This window comes from Mus caroli, chromosome X (assembly GCF_900094665.2).
Source record: "Mus caroli chromosome X, CAROLI_EIJ_v1.1, whole genome shotgun sequence".
NCBI lineage: Eukaryota > Metazoa > Chordata > Mammalia > Rodentia > Muridae > Mus > Mus caroli.
In genome coordinates, this window is record NC_034589.1 from 140,848,999 (window position 1) to 140,866,241 (window position 17,243).

General features: G+C 47.8%; 1 protein-coding gene across 5 annotated transcripts in view; it reads left to right on the forward strand.

Annotated features, from left to right (window-relative positions):
• The window catches only part of Iqsec2 (IQ motif and Sec7 domain 2), a 79,995-nt gene extending 63,528 nt beyond the window's left edge, over positions 1-16,467 (forward strand). For 4 of the 5 annotated variants that reach the window (XM_029473107.1, XM_029473106.1, XM_029473108.1 and 1 more), the window contains 11 exons: positions 105-1,000; positions 2,564-2,725; positions 3,232-3,354; positions 4,536-4,702; positions 6,744-6,883; positions 7,597-7,722; positions 10,113-10,212; positions 10,986-11,147; positions 12,886-13,059; positions 13,516-13,565; positions 14,157-16,467. In XM_029473107.1, coding sequence (XP_029328967.1) covers positions 105-1,000; positions 2,564-2,725; positions 3,232-3,354; positions 4,536-4,702; positions 6,744-6,883; positions 7,597-7,722; positions 10,113-10,212; positions 10,986-11,147; positions 12,886-13,059; positions 13,516-13,565; positions 14,157-15,122 — 3,066 coding nt within the window. In that variant the 3' untranslated portion in view covers positions 15,123-16,467. The remainder of the gene's footprint in view (positions 1-104; positions 1,001-2,563; positions 2,726-3,231; positions 3,355-4,535; positions 4,703-6,743; positions 6,884-7,596; positions 7,723-10,112; positions 10,213-10,985; positions 11,148-12,885; positions 13,060-13,515; positions 13,566-14,156) is intronic. The other variant, XM_021153098.2, reaches the window with a different exon arrangement.
• Positions 16,468-17,243: the final 776 nt, after the last annotated feature.

A 17,243-nucleotide genomic window follows, 5' to 3' on the forward strand; every position in this document is an offset into this window, starting at 1 on the left:
CCCTCCCCTCCCCTTCCCTTCCCTTCCCTTCTTCTCACCTTTTCACCCTTGTACCATTCCTCTCTTTATGATTCCTTTTTCTTTTCACCTTTCACTGTGTACAGGTAAAGTCTCTGGCTGAATCCATTGATGAGGCCCTGAACTGCCACCCATCAGGGCCTATGTCTGAGGAGCCAGGGTCAGCCCAACTGGAGAAGCGGGAATCAAAGGAACAGCAAGAAGACAGCTCAGCCACATCCTTCAGTGACCTCCCCCTGTACTTGGATGACCCAGTTCCTCCTCCATCACCTGAGCGACTGCCCAGCACAGAGCCCCCACCCCAAGGCCGCCCTGAGTTCTGGGCACCAGCTCCCCTCCCACCAGTTCCTCCACCAATGCCACCAGGGACCCGGGAAGATGGTAGCCGTGAGGAAGGCACTCGAAGGGGTCCTGGGTGCTTGGAGTGCCGGGATTTCCGGCTCCGGGCTGCACACCTCCCCCTCCTCACCATTGAGCCTCCCAGTGACAGTTCTGTAGACCTGAGTGACCGCTCAGATCGCGGCTCTGTCCACCGCCAGCTGGTGTATGAGGCCGATGGCTGCAGCCCCCATGGGACCCTGAAGCACAAGGGGCCACCAGGCAGGGCCCCAATCCCACACCGCCACTACCCTGCCCCTGAGGGTCCAGCTCCAGCCCCACCAGGGCCCCTGCCACCAGCCCCCAATAGTGGTACTGGGCCCAGTGGTGTGGCTGGAGGTCGGAGGTTGGGGAAGTGTGAGGCAGCAGGTGAGAACTCTGATGGTGGAGACAATGAGAGTCTGGAGAGCTCCAGCAATTCTAATGAGACCATCAACTGCAGCTCTGGCTCCTCCTCTCGGGATAGCCTGAGGGAACCACCAGCCACTGGCCTGTGCAAGCAGACTTACCAGCGGGAGACAAGGCACAGCTGGGACTCGCCAGCCTTCAACAATGATGTGGTACAAAGGCGACATTACAGAATTGGCCTCAACCTCTTCAATAAGTATGTGCTCTCGGTTCTAGCTTCCTTGCCTCTTCCCACCCTGCATGGGTACCTTGTTTTAGAGGCTAGTTCCAAGCAGTCACCTTGATTCTGCTATCCTGACATTTGATGCAATGGTATTTCTTCCCAGATGTCTGGGGATGAGAAGGACAGCAGAAAGTGGATGTAGTAACTCACACTTGGAAATCTTAGCACTCTGTAGGCTTGAGTGAAAGGGATTGCCACAAGTTAGAAGATAGCCTGGGCTCTGTTGTGACCACCAGGCCAGCCTAAGCTACAAAGTAAGACCCTGTCTCAAAAGACAGCTACCCAAAGTAAGAAATAAAGAAGAATTAAACAAAACTCACAGAGTTACAGAATAGAGAGGCTCCCAACATGCCTGAGTTCAGGTCCTAGTGCTTTCAGTACCTGTTTGTATGATTTTGAGCAATATGTTTCTCCCAAATGGCTTCTGGGCACTGTCCTCCCTATTCCCCCTTTTCAGAGGGAGGAGGCAATCTGGACTATAATGAGCCCTAGATCAGGACCCGTAGCCTGCCTTTGCTCACTCCCTGTCTAGTCTTAGGTAACTTGTGTTTCTTCTTGGGGCTTCAGTTTTTTCATCTTTCCATAAGCTGGTGTGACTAATGGTGACTAAGCTCTTTCTAGGTGCCTGGTTCTGTGCCAGGTGCTTAGGAATGGGGATGAGAGTGTGGCATTTGATTAGAAAATAATTAGAAAACATAAGAAGCAATTATAAAACATTAGATGTAATGGAAGGCATTTGATGTAATACTTCACATCTTTATAATCTGTTAAACACTGCCACCTATATTTAATTTTCACAATAACTTCAGCGAGGTTCATAGTCATATTCTTATTTTAGAGGTGAAGAACTGAGACACAGAGAAGTATAAGAGGTTGGCCAAAATCATGCAGTTAGAAAGTAATTGGTCAGAGACTCCTAGAACATCAAAGTCCAAATTTGCAAATTTTAGTTTTTGGAGACCCTCATAAGGCATTCAAGTTCTGCATATGGGACAATTCCAACCAAGAGGTTTTTGGCTCCACTCTCTGAAAACATTAGAAGTACCTCATCTGTAAAAATAGTCACAGAGGCTGAGTAGGATGTAGGGTGTGGAACAAAGCAACTTTTTTACTTCTTCCCTGTCCTGAGGGTCTGTGACTCAGGGAAGCAGTCTTGGTCTAGAACTCAGGCCCCCTCTCAAGACCCTCTGATGATTGCTGGGCCTATCATAATTCTTGCAGAGAGCATCCTCCACCCCTCAACTCTGGTATGCCTCAGGTAAAGGAGATTAGTGTAAGGATGCCTTGGAATTGTGAAACTCTGTGAAATGGGAAAGTAGTTTCTGGGCTGTGGAGATGGCTCAGCCGTTAAAGGCTAGGAAAAGTAGTTTTTTCTTGTGCTGCGATGTTTTCATCTGTACTGTGAAGGAATTGACCACATGATCGATCCTTGGCTCTCTAAAGCCCTGGTTAGTCTGGCCCTAAATCAAATTAGAAATAGGACCAGGCACAGTTCTAGAGGGACAACTATCTCATCTACCTCCTCTCTTCCTGCAGGAAGCCAGAGAAGGGTATCCAGTATTTGATCGAACGAGGCTTCCTGTCTGACACTCCTGTTGGGGTGGCTCACTTCATCCTGGAGAGGAAAGGCCTGAGCCGGCAGATGATAGGGGAATTCCTGGGGAATCGGCAGAAGCAGTTCAACAGAGATGTGTTGGAGTGAGGACCCCAGCATGGGGCAGGGGGGGCCAGGGATTCCTGGAAAAAAGAAGACAGGAGGGAGGAAGGGGAGAAAGGGAAGACAGGAGAGAGGCAGTCTGTCTTTTTTGCTCAAATAAACTTTCAAAACAAGATGACTAGATTTTCCTGTTCCCAGACCTCTCTGCTCCAAAGGGGTCTTCTTATTTCTTTTGACCCTATTCTTAAAGACTCCTAAGGGTGGTTTTGGGCATGGCACGCTCATCTGATATTTTGCTTTGGGCCTCAGTATCCCATCGCTAAAATGAATAGATTAAGGGGAAGCACTCTTAGTGACCATGTGCCTTCGACTTTCTTACTTGAGTTTCAAGCATTCTGTCTTCAGATGTGATGTACGTGTGGCTGTAGGCCCAAAGCGTGGGAGTCTGTCAGTGGGAGTGTTGGGCTGCTTGTGCAAGTGGGTGTGTCAGTGGTTTGTGTAGAGAAATGAAGAGTGCCACCACCCACCCTGCTTCTTTACTCTTCAGCTGTGTGGTGGATGAGATGGACTTCTCCTCTATGGATTTGGACGATGCACTCAGGAAGTTCCAATCCCATATCCGAGTTCAGGGGGAGGCCCAGAAAGTGGAGCGACTCATTGAAGCTTTCAGGTGTGCCCGATTCCCACTCCTGAAGCTGCCCCTTGCTACCATGGGGCCCTATTTCCACAAGACACTACTCTCTGGACATAATAATTTTCTCGCCATAAAACAGAAACAAAGGTCTGCTGTGGTGAGGAAGAGGCAGGTAGATCTCTGAATTCAAGGCCAGACTGGTCTATGTAGTGAGTTCCAAGACAGCCTGGACCTACACTGAGAGACACTGTCTCAAAAACAAAACAAAACAAAACAAAACAAAACAAAACAAAACAAAACAAAACGTAACCAAACAAAAATTCAGAATTGATGAATCCCATCTTAAGAGGCATTTGTATGGTTCAGAATCAGTGAATATGAAGTATCTAGCTCTAGCCTCTGAGATCTAGGCATAGTAATAAGTGACAAGATCAGCAATAAATGACAGCACTCAAGAATCTGGGTATGTAAGTCAGTGATAGAGCATTTGCCTGTTGTTATGACTCTGAGTCTCTGGTTTCTGTGCCCAGTACTGAAGAAAAAAGGCTACTGAGGTAGATCCTTCTACTGGCATTTTCATTTTGTAGATGACAAAATTCTGGGGCATTAGAGTAAGTTAGCTGAATCAGGGTTTAAACTTGACTGCATCTAACTCCATATTATCTATGCTCAGCTCTAAATGCTTTGAAGATCAGACAGAGCTGGGTCTAAATCTTGCTCCACCCTTTGGAGCTTTTCTCAGGAGAGGTGGGGGAAAATTTGCTTTGAAGCCAGATGATTGCTTTTCATCCGGGCTTTGCCATTCACCAGCTCTATTGCCTGGGCAAGTTACCTTACCACTTCAAGCCTTCATTATATCCTGTGTAAAATAGGACTGCTTGGGAGTTAGAGATGTGGTTCAGTGGTAGAGCATATGCTTAGCATGCTCAAGGCCCAAGGCTCAATCCTCAGCACTACAGGCAGAAGAAAGAAACGGGGAAATAGCATTTATGCAGTGCTGTGATGAATTGCATGAGACAATGTACTTAAATCTCCCAGAAAAGTTCCAAGAAGGTAGTGGTTATGATTTTTCATGGTGGTGTTGGAGAAAATGAAGAGGACAGGCTCCAAATGCTAAGGGAATGTTTCTTGAAGGAAAGGGTTTGTGATGGCAACTTGGGTGGGTAGGTGGAAATTGTTGGCACCTGAGTCTGGACTTGACCCTTCTTGTCTCACAGCCAGCGGTACTGTGTCTGTAACCCTGCCCTCGTACGCCAGTTCCGGAACCCAGACACCATCTTCATCCTTGCTTTTGCCATCATCCTCCTCAATACCGATATGTACAGCCCCAGTGTCAAGGCTGAACGCAAGATGAAGCTGGATGACTTCATTAAGAACCTGAGAGGTGACCAGAATTTCCCATCTATTTTTCTTGCACATCATCTGAGAAAAGTAAAGTGTGTGGGGATGGGAGTAGGGTGAGAGAGATCCCAGATGTCCTTATAAATTAGCCTTCTATGCTGTCACTTTATCTCATGGCTGGACTTCCCCAGGGCATTCACCTATTAATTCACTCAAATTTATCAAAGTCCTTTGCCAGGCAGTGTAGGTAACTCAGCGCTGAGCACTTATCTAGCATGTGCAAGGCTCTGAGTTTGATTTCCAGCACTGTAAAGAAAAACAGTTGTCTATCCATATACTAAGTATTGACTCAGGCTATAGAATGTGACTCTGTCTCACAAAACAAAACAAGCCTGGCTCTTAAACTGTTTGATTCACTCCTTCATCCATTCCTTGTTAGCTCTCTCCTTGTCTTCTCTATTTATACCCATAAAGACTCATTTGATTACTTTAGACACCTTTTTCTCCATTTGTTTATTCATTTAGCCAACCAACCACTCAGCCAGTGGACACTTACTGGTTGCTTACTGTGTACCAAGTAAAATGAGTACGAAGGACAATGGAGGGGAGGCTGCTATAGTCTCTGTTCTGAAAAATTCTGGGAAAAAAAAAACAACTTGGGTCTGTTCTGAACATGTACAACCATTTTTCTTGTCATTATTCCCTAAATAATACAGTAAAACCACCATTTATGTGGCATTAACATTGCAGTAAGTATTGTAGGTAATATGCAGATGAGTTAAAGTAACTGGAGAATGTATAATGTAGGCTATATGAAAATACTCCCCCATTTTTTAAGACCAACACCTTATCACTTGGCAACCATACTTGACAGTACTAATTTATATATAAGCCATGAACATCTTTGGATTTGGGTGTTGATGGAAGATCTTGGAACCAATCTCTGATGGATATGGAGGGATGGGGTTCTTTTGTTTGTTTGTTTTTCAAGATAGGGGCTATTCTAAAATAACTTCCATCTGCCTGCCTCTGCCTCCTGAGTGCTGGGATTAAAGGCATGTGCCACCATCTGACAATTTCATTTTATTAATCTGGCTTGGAGGGATGTGTGTGTGTGTGTGTGTGTGTGTGTGTGTGTGTGTGTACATACACATGTGACTATTTCCTTCAGTTATTGAACAAACAAGCAAACAAACAAATGAAATATGTGTTTATTTTAGGAATGAGGAACACGGGGCTATCATGAGGCCCTGGGTTTGATGCTCAGCAGTGCCAAAATTATTTTTTCATTACATCTATTTGCTTATTTATTTGTGGGTGTGTGCACATGCTACAGATGTGGGCATGCACATGCCATAATTGTTCGTGTGGAGGTCAGAGGACAACTTGTAAGAATTGGTTCACTTCTTCCACCATGTAGATTCTGGGGATGAAACTCAAGCTGTCAGACTTGGCAGCAGGCACCCTTCCTTACCTCCTCAGTCATCTCTCTGCCTCTCAAGTAGTTTATTATCTTCCTCTTTTCACTTAACTTGCTGCAAGAATTTTCTCACACTATTGAAATATTTTGGTAAACATCAAGTTTATAGATAAACTATCCTTTACTTAGCTATTTCTCTACTGTTAGAAATTAAGCTGTTTCAGAATTTCTCCATAAATACCACTTGGTGAACATTCTTTGGCATCAAGCTCATAAATATTTTTGAATAATCCCTTAGGATATGTGTTTTGGAAAGGAGTTGATGGGATTGAATATTTATGGTCATGTAGGATTCATTTCTGAAACTGTGATATCAGTAGACATGCCAATCTGCTCAGACCCTTACTAACTCTGTATCATTTGAAAGTACTATTTCCAGTTAAGAGGAGCAAAAGGAAGATAAAAAGTAGTACCTGGTTGCCTCAATTACAGTATAAGTTGTTTAGACAAAATCCCTACCCTAGCTAAAAAAAAAGACCAATTGGCTGTTTTGTTGAAAGGCACCTTCTGTCCCTATGCCTGAGTGTGGGGTATTATGGAGAGCCCCCTACTACCTACCTTCTATATTGATGTGACATATTCTTTTGTTATACTTTCCATGTAGGAGTTGACAATGGTGAAGACATCCCCCGGGACCTTCTAGTAGGCATCTACCAGCGCATCCAAGGTCGTGAACTGAGGACCAACGATGACCATGTGTCCCAGGTGCAGGCTGTGGAGCGCATGATTGTTGGCAAGAAACCGGTAAGTGACTTCAGGGTAGGAGGCATCATTGTGTGGTAAGTCACTGCCCTCCCCCAGCTTCCAGCTTCCCCTTCCCTATAAAATAAAGTGGGAAATATGATATTCCTTAGGAATCATGGTACAGATTATAGGAGATTATTTATATAAGTGCATTTAGTATATTGCAGAGTCCATCACAGGGGCAGGATGAATATTTTCTTTTTATCTATGTAAAGATATCCAAGTAAAGAGAGGCAAGCTGTAGTAGGTAAGAAGCAGATACACTATTGGCAGCAAACATTTATGAATGCCTTACCATTTTGCTGGGATCCAGAGACAGATTCGAATCAGACATAATCTCTGTCTTTAGGGGCACTCAAAGATTACTGAGGTTCCCAGACAAAGACACAAATAATACTTCTGCCTCCTAGTTTAATTTAGAGGAACAGAAAGCAGGGAGAGGCCATTTTAAGTCAAGGGAAGTCAGAAAGGCTTCTTGGAAAATAACTTGGGAAGTGTGATGTAAAAGAGGGACAGAATATAGCTGGACTGGGCAAGAAAGACATTTCAGACAGAAGGTTCTAGAGGGACAAAGACAAGATAGAAGAAAAGCTTACAGGACTTAGTTGTTTATATTCTTTGTGTCAGAGTGACAGATATGCCTTGTTAAGGTACCAGAGGCCTGAAACTGATGGGGTGGCCTTGCTGACCACCACTTTTTCACACCTCTCCAGGTCCTGTCGCTCCCTCACCGTCGACTGGTTTGCTGCTGCCAGCTCTATGAGGTGCCAGATCCAAACCGCCCCCAAAGGCTGGGGCTGCATCAGCGGGAGGTCTTCCTCTTCAATGACCTCCTTGTGGTATGGGCATTGTACCGAAGGAAATGGGAGGGAGATAGTCAGCAGAGCTGCTGGGTCTAGTGCAAACCATGGTGTGTGCAGTTTGGTTGATACAATGCATGCCATCTGCATGGTCCCCAGCAAGGTATAGCCCATCGTTGTCCCTCCTTTTCCTTCATTTTCATGTCATGTGAGCCACACAGGGACAGAAAAAAATTCGAGGACCAGGGGGCTAATAATAGACTTGTAATCTGGGAAGTGGTAGGAAATGTCCCTGTCCACTGCCGTAGCACAGAGGGTTGTGAATCTGTGGCTCTGTGAACCTCTCAGTTTTCTTGATGTTAGAAGTGATTAAAACAAAGCACTTCACTGGTACAGAGGTATCATCTTTTAGTGATAGGATTTGTTGGATTCTATAGATCAAAAGGGATTTTTTCAGGATTTCCTAGGCAAGAGCTACTCTCCAAGGTGGCTTAGCCCTGACTACTACTACTAGAATCTGGTTATTTGGGTGTGGGGGTGTTGGTTTTTTGGTTTTGTTTTGTTTTTAAAATAAAGACTCTCACCAAATAGCTCTGGCTGTCTTGTAATTCACTGTGTACACCAGGCTAGCCTCAAACTCACAGAAATCTACCTGCCTCTGCCTCTTAGCTAGAATTAAAGGAGTGTGTCAACACACCTGGCTAGATTCGGCCTCCTGATGTGGTTCACCTCTTACTCTACATTCTCTACTGTTTCTTGGGATCACAAAGAGCAAGTGTTCTCCCTCTGCTCTGAGAAAGTACTCCTGAGAACAGCAGTCTTGTTCCTTCCTTGGTCTTCTCTTCTTTACATTAGCGTTTCTCCATCTTGGCACTACTGTTGCTATTTTGAGGCAAGGCAATTCTCTCTTTCAAGGGCCTGTCTTGTATATGTTTAGCAGTACCCTGGGGTGCCTACTAGAAGGCAGCAGCAAACCTTCAACCAAAAATGTTTTCTCCAGAGAAAAGGAGAAAAAAAAAAAGTCAGAGAAGAAAGGGTGGGAGAGGGAAGGAACATCTTCAGGGAAGAAAAAGTGGAAGGAACAAAAGAAAAGAAAGTAATGTCTTCTCCAGATGTTGTTCTGTATCCTATGGAAGCCGGGGTCAAAATCACGTCTAGTTGAGAATCAAGGCTTTAGACAACATACCTCCTACACCCTCTCCAAACCTTAGTGGCTTGCTTCATGAAATGGTGCTAACCTTATCTCCTAGAGTTGTCAAGAGGATGAAACAGGAAGTCAGTGCCTCGCAATGCAATTCGGCAGTAGAGTGCTTGTTTAACTTATGCAAGGATCTGGGTTCTATTCCCAGCCCTATAAGAGAGAAGAGGGGGAAGAGATGACTCCATCTCAAACCATGTGGGCCTGGCTCACGTGGGTGCTGAGTCCCTGTTAGATGTGCTTCATGAATCGACACCCCTGTTTATCTAGCTTTATGCTAGACACTGAGTACATGGAGATAAATCAGACTCAGCCCTTGTACTCAAGGACTCACAAACAAATGGCCTAATAGTGTTTTGCAACATGGTATGCTGATAAACCCCTATAATTTAATCATTTGGGAGGTGGAAGCAAAAGGAACAGAATGTTGAGATCAGACTGGACTACATTGATAGAGGTCTTGTCTCAACCATCCACGCCACACCACTGCTAGAAAGTGTTTGACAGCATTGTGCACTGTAACCAACCTAAACAAAACCTTTGTTTGAAGAGCCATTGGTAGAAGATGGGGCTGTAGCTTAATGATAGAGCAATTGTCTGGACCCAGGTTGCATTCCCCAATACAATACATGGAATAAACTAGCCACTTGCAGATTGTCCAAGCTTATGTTCGTGGTGAATCTAAAATGCCTAAATACTTGAGAAAGACTTTTGGTCCTTGAGAGATTATTAATCCTGTTCAGAGGCTAGGCAGAGGTTGCCATTATAAGATAGTTTTGTATGGTGGGAGTTGGGGTAAGTGAGAAAACCTGAAATTTAGACCCACCAATACCCCCTGCCCTCCAGGCCAGCAGGGGCAATCACATATTTAGAATTACCATAGACTCTGACAGGGGAAGAGGTATGAAAGGAACACCCTGGAAGATCAGAAGATGGAAACAGAAATCTATGTGAGGTATTAGGACAGGCTTCCTAGAGGGACCAACATTCATGTAGTTCCTTTCAAAGTTGCAAATGCTTGTTGTGTGTGGTCATGATGTCACAAACTTGGATTCTTTCCCACCTCTCCGCTCCTAAAGTTTCAGTTCTTCTTCGTGGGTATATGTGCTCATGTGCATATGCCTATTACTGGGAATAGGTGGGGAAGGCGGTTACTAGAAATGGGTATCATTTGGAAATCCCCTACCCTAAACCCTGCCTCTTATCTTTTTCCCACTCTTGTTTGCCAAAGGTCACCAAAATTTTCCAGAAGAAGAAGATCTTGGTGACATACAGCTTCCGTCAGTCCTTTCCCCTGGTGGAAATGCATATGCAGCTCTTCCAGAACTCATGTGAGTCCCCTCTTGAACCCTAGCATGCATCCCAGGAGTCTATCAGAGCCCATGCTCATCCTTCATCTACACTAGCTTCCAGCCACTGAAGTCCTCCAAAGCTAGCTTAAAGTCCCCAACGTATCTACTGGTATGAGGATGAAAGGAAGATTAGAATGGAGTATGATTTGGGTGTGGCTCCTGGAGAACACAGAACAACGTTTGTGTGTTCCTTAATGGGCAGAAGAGGTAGCAGTTACAGTGTGCTTGGAAGTCCTGTATTGAGAAGAGCATGACTGAGTATCATTCAAGAGAGCAGAGTCATTTTGAGAGGCAGAGAGACAAAGGAAAAGGTTTCTAGAAAGCAGTTCAGAATTCTGTTTGCCTTTACATCTTAGGGTATAAGGAATAAGGTTGCCATGGTTACCAGGAGTTTGGGGACAAAAGGAAACCACTGAAGATGCTTGAGCACAGAAAAGGCATTTCAGAGTTGGGTTCTACAGAAATCATCTCCAAGAAGGACAGGGTGATGTGTGCGCCTATAGGACAGCTGTTGAGAGGCAGAGACAGAAAAGTTACTGGAGCCCAGGAGTTTGAGATTAGCCTAGCCGAACAGCATGATTCTGTCTCAAGAGTTGGTTGGCTCTGTGTGTGTGTGTGTGTGTGTGTGTGTGTGTGTGTGTGTGTGTGTGTGTGTTTGTAGGGGGTTGTATCATTTCTCAGTTTCTTGTCTTATCCACTCTGCTTCAAAGTTGACAGAAGTGTCCAACTTCTGTCCTTTCTCATTGTCACAGATTATCAGTTTGGGATCAAGTTACTGTCTGCAGTACCTGGAGGGGAACGAAAAGTCCTCATCATCTTTAATGCTCCTAGCCTCCAAGACAGGCTACGCTTTACCTCTGACCTGCGGGAGTCCATTGCTGAGGTGCAGGAGATGGAGAAGTATCGTGTGGAATGTGAGTAGCTACCCCTGTCCTGATATGGTGCCTCACAGACACCAGGAATCCTGTCTGCTGAGAACCATAGAGTTGAGGGCTAGCTTGCCCAACCTTCCTACCCTTATTTCAGAAACCCTTCAGTTTCTGCCTGAATGCTTGCAGTGACAAGAAGGTCATTACTCCCTAACCTCAGATTATTATTCCAGTCATTGAGAGTCTACACTGTGGCTTCCAAACCCATCCTTTAAATATGAGCCAACTCTTCCTTCTATTAAATGGGATCAGAGAGAAGATTCAGGGCATAGGAGATAGGACTGTAGCTTCAGATTTCATGTATGCTACTTGTTATTTGGAGAAACAGGTGAGTTCTGTGGCCCTCTGAACCTTTGTTCAGATGAAAGAGATAAAGAAATCTTCACAGAATTTGACAAGGAGCCAGGCACAATGTTTGCACACCTGTAATCCCAGCACTAGGGAGGCTGAGGTAGGAAGATTTCAAGTTCACAGGCAAGCTTTGGCTATGTATTGAATCTCTGTCACAAAGAGAGAGGAAGGAGGAAGAGGAGAAGAAAGGGAGATGTTGAAGATGAAGGAGTAGAAAAAAGGGAAGGGGAGGGGAGGGGAAAGAAAGAGAAGGGAGGGGAGAGGAGAGGAGAGGAGAGGAGAGGAGAGGAGTGGAGAGGAGTGGAGAGGAGAGGAGATTGATGCCAAAGTGTCCCCAGTGCCTCCATGGCATTCAATAAATACCATTCCCTGTCCCCTCTTCTCTCCCCAATATCAGGTCCTGAGCTGAGGTCCAGGTCAATCCCCAGGGGCTGTACCAAATTAGTTTGGTCATATACAATGGAAAATAGTAATTATATCTCACTCTTCCTGGTGCTTTCCAGTTCTTCTCTTTCTCTTGTCTTTTCTTCTCTAAGCTAAGCAGTCCCAGTTAAGTAACATGGCAACAAGGAGAAAGAAGGCAGAGAGAAAGAGAAGCAGTAGTTTGTTCCTTGATAGGTCTTCAGCAAAACAGAGTATCAGTTCAGTGGATTCCAGAACTTCCGGGGAAAGTGTAAGAGGTTAGCCATATCAAGAGAACAAGAGGCCCAATAGATCAGTTTCCCTGACCTTAGTGGGGATATAGGGGAGCCAGGAGAGTAGGATAGACCTGCTTCCAGAATGTTGACTTCACAAATTTCAACTCTCTGACCCTGAGCAAACTGTGACTTCTCAGATTCTCAGTTTCCTCTGCACAATATAGATGATGATCAGAATGTGGAATGAGAGGGATCAAGTATACACTGTCCCTAGCATACTGCCCAGCATATACTAGAGGGCTTGCTTCCAATCAATTTCATGCCCTTGCTCTTCCAAGAGCTCCTCTGAGAACTGAGCGAACTTTAAAAGGACTGTCCTTCGCCATAGGCTAAAAGGGCCTTCCCATCCTTACTGTGAGCCAAGTGTTGCAAAACAACACAAAAGGGTAAAAAATGAAGGATAAGATGGAAAGGGAGCAGGGAAAGTAGGCACTTACACTTACAGGGAGGGAGGAAAAAGAAGGAGCAGGTGGCATAGGATGGGGTAGGCACCTAAGGAGTTTTGAAGATAGAGTTGCAGTTTAGGGGAAACAATTACTACTAGGGTGTGGGAGTGGACAGGAAGGAGGGGACCAGAAGGAGGGAGGAAAAAAAGAGGAAGGCTGTAGTCAACCAGGTGGGTTCTTTCTTAATGCTCTTCTTGACCTTTGCCCATTTTCTTCACTGCTATTCAGCGGAGCTGGAGAAGCAGAAAGGTATGATGCGGCCTAATGCCTCACAGCCTGGAGGAGCCAAGGACTCAGTGAATGGGACTCTGGCCCGCAGTAGTCTGGAGGACACTTATGGGGCAGGCGATGGGCTCAAGCGGGGTGCACTCAGTAGTTCCCTGCGAGACCTCTCTGATGCAGGTAAGTGTTCTGGGCCCCTGTTTTGGCTGGGGAGATGTGGGACCAGGTGTCCTCTTTGCCTCCTGTCACTGGCTGTCAGCCTTCCCCCAAAACACACACACACACACACTCACCATTCAGAGCCCTGGGCACTATGCCACAGGGGGCCTGGTAGCCAGGTCAGAACAGGTGGGGCCCAGGGTTTCTGCCAGGGAGTATAAAGTGGGGCCATAGACTCAGCCCCTCTCCTCTTCCCTCTTCTGTCTCTCCTTTACTGCCTCTCCTCCATCTTTTCCTCCTTTCTTTCCTCCTTCTCAACCTCTCTTCCTCCCTACCTCCCCCTCTTCAATGGGGGAAGGGGGCAATGGGGTGTCTGTCCCTGGGAGGGACCTAGGCCTGGTGCCCAGCTCTGGAGCCCAGCAGGGTGGGGAGGGAGGGTTGCTGCTCTGACGCTGGGCTCCTTGCTTGTGGGTGCAGGGAAGCGGGGGCGGCGTAACAGCGTGGGATCGCTGGACAGCACCATCGAAGTAAGTGTCAGCTCCTGCCCCACTCATTTCTGCATGAGCCCTGCCCTGGCCATAGAGCCCCAGAGGAGGAGGGGGACCTGTTGCCTACCCCTCTTCCGTGCTGGGAACCATATGGCTGCCTCTCCCAAACAACCACTTTCTCCATCTGTCCTCAACTCTTGTCTGTCCTCACTCTGCCTGTCTCTCAGTCTGTCTTCCACTCTCCCATGCCCCTTCTCAACCCCAGGGCCAACTCCAAATAGGGATGCCCTTGGATTTGGGCCTCAAGAAACTTTAACCTCCATATCCTGGTTTTTTTTTACCCTGAGCCAGTTACTTTGCCTCTCTAGGCCTAACATTTTCTTGGCCTGAGAAATGGTCATGCTAAGGAAGTCCTACTGATTTTTCCTCTGCCCTCTGAGGTTCAACTGAGCTAGTGGATGTGGCAACAGAGCTTGGGAGCAGAGCTGGCCACAGATACAGGACTGCTGTTTGGTTTCCACTGTTACTTTGGGATCCCTGTTGCTCCAGCTTCAGGGACAGGGGTGGAATTTAGGGTTGGGGGTTTAGGATATTTAGACTGGCCTGACTTCCCCCCCTCCCCCCTTTCAGGGGTCTGTTATTAGCAGTCCACGCCCTCACCAGAGGATGCCACCTCCGCCCCCACCCCCGCCGCCAGAGGAGTACAAGAGCCAGAGGCCAGTCTCCAACTCCTCATCTTTCCTGGGCTCCCTATTTGGAAGCAAGAGGGGCAAAGGGCCCTTCCAGATGCCACCACCACCAACAGGCCAGGCCTCTGCCTCGTCTTCATCTGCTTCCTCCACCCACCACCACCATCACCACCACCACCATGGTCACAGCCATGGTGGCCTGGGGGTGCTACCTGATGGGCAGTCCAAGCTCCAGGCCCTGCATGCCCAGTATTGCCAAGGACCGGGCCCTGCCCCACCACCCTACCTCCCACCCCAGCAACCCCCTCTGCCTCCACCCCCTCAGCAGCCTCCACCCCTGCCCCAGCTGGGCTCCATTCCACCACCACCTGCCTCAGCCCCACCTGTGGGGCCACATCGACACTTCCATGCCCATGGCCCAGTTCCAGGACCCCAGCATTATACCTTGGGCCGGCCAGGCAGAGCCCCAAGACGAGGGGCTGGAGGACACCCTCAGTTTGCTCCACACGGCCGCCACCCCTTGCACCAGCCCACATCCCCATTACCCCTGTACAGTCCTGCTCCACAGCACCCTCCTGCCCATAAACAGGGCCCCAAGCACTTCATCTTCAGTCACCACCCACAGATGATGCCAGCAGCAGGTGCAGCTGGGGGCCCTGGGTCCCGGCCACCAGGGGGATCCTATTCCCACCCTCACCACCCCCAATCACCACTGTCACCACACTCACCCATCCCACCTCATCCCTCCTACCCGCCCCTGCCCCCACCCTCACCTCACACCCCACATTCACCCCTACCACCCACCTCCCCCCATGGCCCACTGCACGCCTCTGGGCCCCCTGGCACGGCTAATCCACCCAGTGCAAACCCCAAGGCCAAGCCAAGCCGGATCAGCACTGTGGTCTGAGGAACGGGATGAGTGTACTGGGGAGCAGGATAGTCTGGGGAAATCCACAGGAGAGGGACCTTGCCCCTCTCTTCTTCCTCGGTTTTTTCAAAATATATATACACACTCAGCAGTGTCTTTCTTTCCACTTCCTCTGTATCTCCAGACCCTTCTTCCAACCCCCAGCAGTTGTCATGGGGTTTCCTTTCAGAATGGAGGGCCCTTGCCACTTGCAGCCTGAACGTAGGGCACTGCAGTGCTGGGAAGTGGTAAGAGCCTCTCAGCAGGCCTCGTCCTCCTGTTCCTGTCTTCCTCTCCTCTTTCTTGTCCCTGGAGGTCTAGTTGGTGACCTCAGACCTCTGGGCAAATGTGAGCTTCCTTGTAAGCTGGTGGAGAAGGCAGGCTTCTGGAGCTGCAGAGGTGAAGGCTTTCCCCAGAGCTCCTCTGACTGTGTGGGGCTAGGAGAGAGCTCTGTAGAGCTGTGGCCAAACCTCAGCTGGCGCAGCCCTCCCTCTGACCTCAGGGCCTAGCCACACACCTCCATGTGTCTTTCTGCCTGCTGGAGGACACACAGACCGTCAGTGCACTCTATGGGTGGAACCCTGCTTGTGCTGGCCCCCACTGAGGGCAGTGCTTCCTCTCTTGAGCCAGTCTGTGCCCTCTCTCCTAATAGGCCCCAGCCCAGACCTCTTTGGCTTCAGGAACTTGCCTTGCCCTGCAATGTTCTTATCCTGATCAAAGTCCAGACAGGTTTTTACTTTGGAGGCGGGGGAGGGGGGGCTCAGGTCTGGGATGAGAAGGGTACTGCCCTCCCTCACCCATATTGCATGCCCCCCTTCGTTCTACTTTTCCCACCTTCGACTGAAGACAATGCACTTTACAGATCTCACCCACACATATCTCACTGGGGCAGGGCACCCAGCATCAGCCCTCGGGAAAGACTCCCAGAGGACCACCCTGAGCCCAAGATGTCCTTCCTGAGGCAGAGATTGAAGCCATCAGAGCAGGGGCTGTGAGCCAGAATGCCCAAGCCCCTCTTGTTCATCAAAATCTCCACTGCCTCGCCAGCCCCTTTGCAGCCCTGTTTATTTATTATAAATATATTTTTTACAAGTCCCAGCTCCTCTTCTTGCCCTACATTCAGCTCCTTTCACAGTCCCTGCCTTTCTCTCCCCTGTCCAGTATGGGCTGCAATACAGACAGACAGATGGGCCCTCTATGTCAAAGGGTCCCTGGGGCTTGGGGTTGTGGGAGGGCGTTGGTAGGAGGGACTGTATGGAGAGGAGCTGGGGTTCAGGCATTGTCTTTTTCCCTCCTTGTATATAAGAATGTATATTTGATGCCTCATAAAAGACCTTGTGCTCACCTCTGGCCTCTGCCTCCTACTTATGACCCCTTCTCTGCTGTGGAGCCCATGGAAAGAGGCACTAGCCTGGGGAGGTGCTAATGGAAATTCAGGCAACTGTGTGGGCAAGATGCTTTGGTAAGGTAGGAGGGTAAATGAGGGTGGGGGTTTCCTGTCTCGTTTCATATGTTGTCTGGATGAGAGTGGCAGGAGTGCGGGCTCTGGGGTTGATCCAGTTCACATCCTGGAGGTTTTACTCAGGCACAAGAGTTTCAGGGGATCATCCTCCAACTGTCTGTTACCACTTGGGATGATCACATGTTGTTATGCTATCTCCATGAAACTTGCAGATACTCACATAAGGATACACACATATACATAATTAAAAATAAATCTCCCCTTTTTAAAAAAAGAATATCTTCATTTCTGCCAGGCTGTTTAAACAGTTACATGAAATCATGATGGCTGCATGAAGTAATGAGTGCCAAGCAGCTAGGGTGGAGCAGGTAGGTATTCAGCAAGTTAATTCTCTTGTCTTTTTTCGTAGAGGTTGAGTATTTGGAGAATGTGTGGCCTCTGTTCTCCTTTTTCCCGTGACTGGCCTGGTTTTGTCTTGAAACCTCTGCTAGTAGCCCTCCATGAAGTGGCTAGCCATACTTTTGCTCTTGAGGGCAGGGAGGTGACTTGGGCCAGAAAGGCCCAGGTCTAGTAAAATGGACCCAGTTCTAGCACCAATAATTATGCCCTGGGTTTCAGCCTAGCACAGGAGGAATGATGGGATAGAGTAATGGCTCTTA